Source organism: Aythya marila, assembly GCF_965140915.1.
Source record: "Aythya marila genome assembly, chromosome: 2".
Taxonomy (NCBI): domain Eukaryota; kingdom Metazoa; phylum Chordata; class Aves; order Anseriformes; family Anatidae; genus Aythya; species Aythya marila.
Window position 1 is genome coordinate 145,145,797 of NC_139043.1, and position 8,276 is coordinate 145,154,072.

The window sequence follows — 8,276 nt, forward strand, 5'->3', positions numbered from 1 at the left end:
ATCAGTGAGCAAAGAAAATCATGAGACATTAAGACTTTAAATGCAGAGATTTATGCATTCTTAAAAGATACACAGTAAGAACTCTTAAAAAAATAGGAACGTTTTTGCAAGCATCATTCCACAGGCATTTGAAGACGTGATAATACAAACAATAAAACTTTTACGTAGCCGGAGGTGGGATATGTGATTCTTGACAGAGCTGTCTGTCCGAGTGGCATAAATCATCCCGGAGCTCACCGAACCATTTGGTTTCAAACTCTGAGGCCGAGGCAGTTACCAACGATGCCAGTGCTGAGGAGCCTATGCATTTCACCTCACCCTGGAATTCCTCTTTTAGCTTTTCCGGTATCAGATCCGCCCCCATAGCCTGCAAACAGAGTAAGAAAGAAGGTGGGAAACAAGGAAACAACGTGCAGAGGAAACCAGGAATGTGACAACAGCCAAGGCATTTACACACGAACCATACTCCACCTAGGAGACGTTCCCAAGCCACCATTACGTTGTCTGCCTGTTGGGTTCTGCAATAAATATGGAAAAGGGAGAGGCTTCACAGGGCACAACCCCTCCCACCTTCGCTCTCGGCTTCTATGCGGGGATTTTTGCTCTGAATAGCAGGGGAAATCTCACCCCCAGCCCCACACTCAATGCCCACCTCCCAGGAACACCGACTGTGGCCTCCTGCTAGGGGGTGTCAGGCCAAGGGAAGCAGGCACAGGATTTTCTCTTCACCAGCGTTTTTAAAAGCTGCGATAGTCTGCATGCTACTGCCCTCTTATGGCTGAAATCCCACAAGATCTTCTGCCAACTTGGCAAGTAATTTGGCTTTTAGTAACTTAAACCTGTAATGCTGGCAGCAAAGTTTAAATCCCGCCAGCTTCTTTTTGTTCTTTAAAATAGAACTCCATAAATGACACCACAGATGTTTAAGCTCTGTGAACAAAGCCATGCAATGTTAATCTCCTCCTCTGTAGTTCTTTAAAATTACAAGCCAGTACTCGGACCGAACAAAGAAATAATGTCAAAGGTTGTCTCTGGCTTTTTCTGGAAATTTGCTGGAGGAGCAGAGAGTTCCCCAACCCAGTGGCCCTCGGTGCGATCCCCACGCGCATTTCACGCCCGTGATTCACTTGGTGGCATCGCAAGTCCCCGAGATAAAACCTGCATCCCAGGAAACGATGATGAACGGCGATGATGATGATGCAAATGCCAGCCCGATGAGGAAAGTAACAGCCCTGAGAGCTCCCGCAAGGAGAACCTCGTCAGAACACGGATCCACCCGCGTGACACACGGCAGCACCAAACAGTTCCGGATAACGCGCTCCCAGGGCATCCACCCTGCCTAATTTACCTCGTTTCCCAGCACAGTTAACGAGGCGAGGGGAGTGTCGGGCAGCTGGAGGCAGCACCCGGCCCAGGCACCTCACCCAGGCCTCGGTGCCGAGCTGCCCGCAGGAACCTCCACCCAGAGCAGCGTTCCCTCACCTTGCTCAGCAGCAGCAAGGAGGTCGGGGTTAAGCCAAACCGCGCCACTTTGTCATCAATTTCTTTTTGACTTCTTAAGTTGCTCTCCAGAGCAAAGGACGCCTGTTGAGACTGGGTAAGCTGCAGTAAAAGCCTGCAATGAGAAAGGCAGTTAAAGAGGGGACCGCTGGAGAAAGAGTACGTCAGCAAACCTAAACCCAGCTGCAGTGTGGCGCTTTAAAGCAGCTCTCCTTCCTGAATTTAGCCAGCTGCACAAACTGAGGAGAAATAAACACGTGTAGCAATCTGCTCTGCTTATCCTGCCTGCTATGGGACTGAGACAAACAGTTGCTTTTAACAAACAACGTACCAAGTATCTCTGCTTGCTCTACACAGACATTTTCCTCCCCTCGTAGTCAGAGAAGCTCAGGTCTGCAAGCAAGGTGCTGTGCATCAAGCCCCCCACGCCCTGAGGCCAAACAAGGCAGCAGGGCCTTGCTGCATACAGCACTGGTTATTTCAGCTATTATTTTTGCAGCCTGAAAAGCCAGAGATTTGGTTTTGTGTAGCCAAACATCAAATACCTGCAACTATCCAACATCCTGGCAGTTCCCAGAGTCCTCCTCCCACAAGGAGGACTGTAAAACGTGTCAGCAGAGGAAATATCTGTGCCTGTTCAACCACGTAACCACTGAGGCTTAGCAGGATCATGCTGAAACTATGCTTCATTCACACTTTATGCATAAATAAAATAAAAATGTATCGCATCTACCACCGCTAAATGTAGCAGGTGTTATAATAGAGGCGTGCTTTCGTAGCAAGAGCAAACATCAGATCTTAGCTGGCAGTTTTCACGTGAGCAATACAAACATCAAAATCTCCAAGTCTCAGCCAACAAACCAGGGGTAAGTTCAGAGAAGTTTTCACAGGGAATTCGAGGTAAAAATGGGAAGGAGCTTTTCTGATGGAACATTTTTGCCTCAAAATTTGCATAACAATATTTTAAAAAATGAAATGTTGAAAACTAAGCAAAACCATTTCTCCATTATTGTTGCTGGCAAAACTAAAGGAATTAATTATTTACAATAATTAATTAAGGGTCTGAAGCAGACCCTTATTTACTGAACAAAGCCATGCTCACATCCCTTTTCCTGGTGCCATTTACCCCGCACACACAACATCCAAGTCTCACTTAAAATCCAGCTGACCTGAAAACTTCAGATAGCCTGACACATAAACCCTGGGATGGGAAGAAGTTCCCCCTGGACAAGTGTTTATGCAAATATAAACCACACCACCACCTTGTGAATCTGTGAAGTGAAGCAAGGAGATCCCTGAATTTACAGTTGTCTCAGTGCTGACCACACACACTGAAACAAGAAGCACAAATTATTTTAATACCAATGTAGCTTAATATTGGACATCAATACTAAATCTACTACCTGCTCCCAAGCAGCAATTAAATCCCCTTCTTTCAGTCAGAGTACAGTTAAAAACTACTCTTCCTGTTTTAATATTTCTTAAAAATCGTCCACACAGGGCAGTTATAAGGGTTTCTCTGTAAAAACCTTCAGAAGTTCATAAAAAGGTATTAAGCACATTCAGTGCCTAACGTGTTACTACAAGGCAAGAGGAAAAAAAAAATCAAGGATATTTGAACAAAAATCATTTCCTAATTATCGCTTTGAAAGATTGTGTTGTGGGGATTTTTGTTGTGTACAAGAGTTTTAGTAAGAGGGAAAGGAAAAGGGAAGAGCATTTTAATGCAGCCTTGTCAGTCAGCTGTCACGGAGTTCATTTTTCAGCCTCATCCATTATGCAAATCGGTGTATTATTAAAATAATATGCTTTTGCTCAAGCAGGAGGCTTCAAGCAAATAAGACAGGTGGCACTCACAGAGGGAAGACAGGCAAGGCTTCCCTCTGGGGGCCTTCAACTGCTGCATCTTTAACAGCAAACCAGGAAACAGCAACGCTGTTCTGTGTCTGTAGGAGAACAACCCCTTTAGTATACAATTATTTGAAAAAATCACATAATGACATCATTAAAAAAAAGTTTTGCTTCTCCATGTTGCATGGCAGACTTTTTCCACTTGGATTTTAGTTGTTCATGGTTGGTGGACTTTACCTTTCACATCTCAAGCAGGGTACCTCTTTGTGTCATCAGTGCCAAAACAAACCTTGACATTGAAAATGGAAGCTCAAAATTTCAGAGCCGGGTAACAACATGCTTAAAATTGTCCTGAACTGGGAGAAGTTAGCATTATTCTAAGAATGCAATTAATTACCTTGCTCTAATAAATGAGGCACATGCCTTTATCCCAGCCTCCTTCGGCACGCTCTGCTCCCAGGCCTCGGAGGCTCCCTCCTTCCCTTTGTCCTTTCTCTCAGGTGCGTGCGAAGCGCAGAGGGTTTCATTTTCAGCTTGGCTGCTGCTACAAGTCCCCGTGTCCTCGCTCTTTGTAGCAAGGCCGGACCAAAGGCCTTCCCTCTGGCTGCCTGAGAGCTGAATCTCTCTTCCAGTTGGTATTTTGGAGTGGCTGTCACTGACACGAACCTCCTCAGAGCTATTTGTGTTTGTTTCTGGAACACGTAACGGAGACAGACTCCCTAAAAGGCTCGTGTAAGCTTCACCAAGTAACTTCCAGTACCAAGGGTTGAAGGGATGTAGGCAGATCAGCTGCTGCAGGCACAGAAGCTCTTTTTCGACGTTTTTCAGACCCTGATAAATGGCAAGCTGCAGGCTGAGAACAGTCGTTAAGTGATCCGTGTTAGTAGCACCGCTCCTCTGAAAACAGAAGATAAAAGATTAATAACAGAAGCACGGAGCCATCCTTCAGAGCCTAAGAAAGCGTCTCCCTGGATAACGACAGACAAACACCTCTGAAGGTGATTTTTAAAACGTGCAAGGCTGTTCTCTGAGCTTTAAATGGCACAGCGTGACACGGATCGCGCCAGATCAATCCGGCAGCGCTGCCTCCAGTCGCCTTGTCCCAGCCTGGAAGACACGAAGGCCCCTGAACATTTCTGCCCCTGAACTCTGTCACTTGCTTCTTTGCCTTCAGTTTTATCCAGCTGCCCTTTGATAATATAAATACCTTTTCTATACAATACACAGCAGCAGTAAAATCTTAGATTTCGGAGCCTCTCGACACTTTCCTCTGTGGAAAAAACTCCACTTGGGGCTCGGCACCCTTCTTGGTGGCAGTTTGGCAGCGAGTACATGGAAATAAAAGCAAGTTTTGAACCATCACTTTTAGAGTGGAAAGATTTAAGCACTCATTTATCCCCTTCCTTATAAATCCCATTACGTTACGTTAACTGCCTGGCAGAGCGGGATGTTCAGTCCCTTCCAGGACTACCAGGCTCCCTGCACGGGGAGCTCACAGTGGTACAGGCTGTTCTGATTTCTACAGGGTGATGCTATCTGCAGTGACAGTTACCCTCTGCTTCCCAAACAGTCCCAGCATCCTGAAGGATTACACACATGAAGATTATTTTTCCAGAAAACAGTCCATATAAAAGGACTACCAGCAATGTTTCTATGTTCAAAGCATAAAAGAAAGATTGGAGGAGTTACCATTTTTTCTGCGATATCCAGAGCCTCCTCGTGCCTTCCTAGTTGAGACAAACACCGAGCCTGGCCCTCCTGGACGTCCCGCCTCATGGCGATGTTACCAGGAGGTAAGAGCAGCAAGCAGCTGGAGTATTCCCGCAGAGATTTCTGGTAGTGGTGGTAGAAAGAAAAGGCAGAAAGAACAGGGAGAAATGGTCATTTGGAGGCAATCCCGGCAGTGTGCTTTGTTTACAACTACAGTCACAAAGGGAATCCCGGAGCTGAAGCCCAAATTTTTGTGTCTCCAGAGCCAGCTACCACTCACGGCCAGCAGCGCACAAAGGACCTGGTACCTCGGGGTCAGAGAGCCCAGCTCTGAACTGCCCGAGTGTGGACAGCAAGGAGCAGCCCCAGCCCTAACCCACGTTTAAGCACGGGCAGGGATTGCAGGAGGTCACCTATGGACAGGGCACACGTGACACAAGGCTCCTTCGTCCCAGCTAACTGAGTGGTCACAGCGCTGAGCCCAAATTTTGCTTCAAATCCACGAACATCCTGGCAAGAAGGTATGAACCTGCGAAGGTGTGAGCAACGAGAAGGGCTCCAACCCTGTGAGCAACGAGAAGGGCTCACCTCACATGAATAATCAGCAAGTTGGGGAAGACCGCAAAGAAAGGGAGCCTCCATCACTCCTGTACGGCGGCTCGGATTTGCATGAAATAATTAAATATTAATTGGTTTGAGGAAAAAGACAAGAATGAGCAATACTCGGTAGCTTAATGCTCAGGGCACTCCCCAGGACTCCAATTAACATTTAAATACATTATATTAAGTATTCAGTGATGCTAAGACTGGAATCTTGGTTCCTTCCTCTCCGTGGGAGAGCTCAGACCAAAAGACTAAAGAGCAGAGCTCGTTCTCCCATCTCTCTAAATGAATATTTAATTATTCCTTGCAAACCTGAATAGCTCTAACAAAAAGAGCCCACGAGCAACATCCCCAGAATACCTCCTGGCATAACGGCCGAAGCATTTCTCTTCCCTGGTAAGCTCACTTTCCTTCTCAAGCAGAAGTGGGAGCTCCCTTACACCCGGTGAGTGCAGCAAGCATGAGGGTAGGGGGACCAGAGGAGGGCTGCAGGATGTCCCTGTCTGCCTTGCTACGTGATGAAGGGGAATAACCCTGGAAAAGGTTTGGCATTACGAACCCAAGCAGGTTCTGCAGTCCTAAAAAAAGGCTTAGATCACTGCTGTCCTTGGTCTCTCCTATCCACTAGCTTAGGCTGGCATCAAAAACTATTCACAACGTGTGAATATTTAGTCCCGTTTACTTATTTCCAGCCCCCTTTCTGAGGTCACTGCCCTCAAATCTGTGATTTTACACGCAGACACTCTCCACCCTGGCTCTGGTCCTGCCGCAGCGATCCAAGAACACGCCACCAGACACGGCTGACATGGATCGCTGTGAGGGAAGATGCTCGGGAAGCAAGAGACATTGTGTCGTGCTGCAGATCTGCGGGGTGCCAGTCCCTCGAGGTTGGGCACCGCAGCACGGGGCAGGGAGCAAAGCTCTTCATGGGGCAGGATGCCTGGCTGCAGCCTCAGGCATCTCCCACAGCACACTTCTGTGAAGCCATTCAGGCTGATTGGAAAATGTCCGTCAGGTACAGACAAGGTGACAGCAGAGCTGGGATAATGTTTGAAAGCAGGACTGAAAACAGAACCCTGACAGCCAGGGGGAGCCCTGAGAAAGGTGCAGGGCAGCCAGGCAGTGACCTGTGAGGCAACAACCTTTGGGGGACGAGGCATGTGTCAGTGTTAGGTCAGAGGCTGGACTAGGTGATCTTGGAGGCCTCTTCCAACCTAGATGACTCTGTGATTCTCTCCACAAGCACAGAAATCAGCATGTTAACTCTTGCTGACCACAATTTCAGCAATCACAAACATCAGCCCTGCTCAATGCCGGGCCATTCAAATGCACAGGCTGGGTGTGCATCGCCTCCGGAGGTCAAACACCATTTGTTTTAGGCTGGCCGGTTCACCCTGGTTCCCGTTGCCTCTAGGACATGACAGCTGGCTGAGAAAGCTTGCCAGAACAAGGTTAAATGTTATTATTTGGTCACGCTTTAACCAGCAGCGCCTCCCTCCTAGCTGACGGGGCTGTAGTGCCTCCCAAGGTGCCATCGGGATGGATTTAGGTACCACAGGACTTAGGGGCACGGCTAGATGAGGATTTTTTTACAAAAACCTATATGTTCACTCAACACACTGAGGACTACAGGGCCTGAATTTTGTGTCCCAGTAACCGGGACTGACAGAGGCACCGACTCGTCCCCGAGCCGGGTGCGTGTGGTACCTCAAAGTGCCGCTCCCTGTACGCCAGGTCAGCCCGGAATTTATTGCCCGTTACGATCTCGGCGTCCTCCTCGCCGCCTGTCTCGCCGCAGAACCACTGGGGGCATTAAAAAACAAAACAAAACAAAAACAAAACATATTTGTAAACCCACGGCCGCCACGCTCGGAGGCGCTCCGGGGCGGCTCCCTCAGCCCCCGGGATCCTCCCTTGGACCCCGGGCGACCTCCTGCAGCCCCCGGGAGCCTCCCTCAGACCCCAGGAGCCTCCCTTAGCCCCCGGTCCCCGTCCCCCAAGCCCCGGGCAGGCAAAATCCCGGTCAGAGCCGCCCCTATCCCAGCCCATGCCGGCCCCACACGGCTCCCCCCCCTCTCCGCCTCCTCACCCGGGGCTCGCAGCGCTTGGCGCTGTAGGGCTGCCCGCTCCCTCCGCCCTTTCCCCGCTCCCTGCCGCCGGAGAAAAGGCTCTCGGCGAACTCGCAGCCCAGCGGCAGCTCCATCGCCGCCTCCATCGCCGCCGAGAGCAGCCCAGAGCGGCTCCCCCCCGGCCGGCCGGCGGCAGCGCTCCCCCTGCCGGGCCCGGGGAGAGGCTGAGGGGGCGCGGCCGCCATTTTGGGCAGGGCGCTGTGGGGTTGGGGGGTGCTGAGGCACGGGTTTGGGATCGCGCTGGCAGCGCTGAGCCCCTCGGGGAGAGCCGCAGAGTGTGAGGGGAGGCTGAGGGAGCTGGGGGTGGTTGGGCTGGGGAAGAGGAGGCTCAGGGGAGGCCTCATTGCTCTCTGCAACTGCCTGAAAGGAAGCTGTGGGGAGCTGGGGGTCGGCCTCTGCTCACAGGTAACCAGTGATAGGACCAGAGGGAATGGCCTCAAGTTGTGCCAGGGGAGGTTCAGGCTGGAAATGAGGAGACATTTC

General features: G+C 49.9%; 1 protein-coding gene across 1 annotated transcript; it reads right to left on the reverse strand.

The window, feature by feature from the left end:
• Positions 1-38: 38 nt before the first annotated feature.
• LOC309875345 (uncharacterized protein C8orf76 homolog) lies at positions 39-8,117 on the reverse strand. The gene is made up of 6 exons (XM_082754685.1): positions 7,754-8,117; positions 7,372-7,467; positions 5,041-5,184; positions 3,749-4,248; positions 1,483-1,615; positions 39-367 (listed from the first exon to the last, which is right to left on the reverse strand). Exons 1-6 carry the CDS (start codon positions 7,976-7,978, stop codon positions 161-163), a joined length of 1,305 nt encoding a protein of 434 aa, XP_082610811.1. The 5' UTR covers positions 7,979-8,117; the 3' UTR covers positions 39-160.
• Positions 8,118-8,276: the final 159 nt, after the last annotated feature.

What these genes read in the sequence shown, in the direction of transcription:
- LOC309875345 (XM_082754685.1), bottom strand. Translation starts at nt 7,978, where the DNA reads ATGGCGGCCGCGCCCCCTCAGCCTCTCCCCGGGCCCGGCAGGGGGAGC. An exon ending in CCAAGCGCTGCGAGCCCCGG is followed by an intron (nt 7,468 to 7,753) that starts GTGAGGAGGCGG and finishes TAATGCCCCCAG; the next exon opens with TGGTTCTGCGGCGAGACAGG. An exon ending in CCTTGCTGCTGCTGAGCAAG is followed by an intron (nt 368 to 1,482) that starts GTGAGGGAACGC and finishes CTCTGTTTGCAG; the next exon opens with GCTATGGGGGCGGATCTGAT.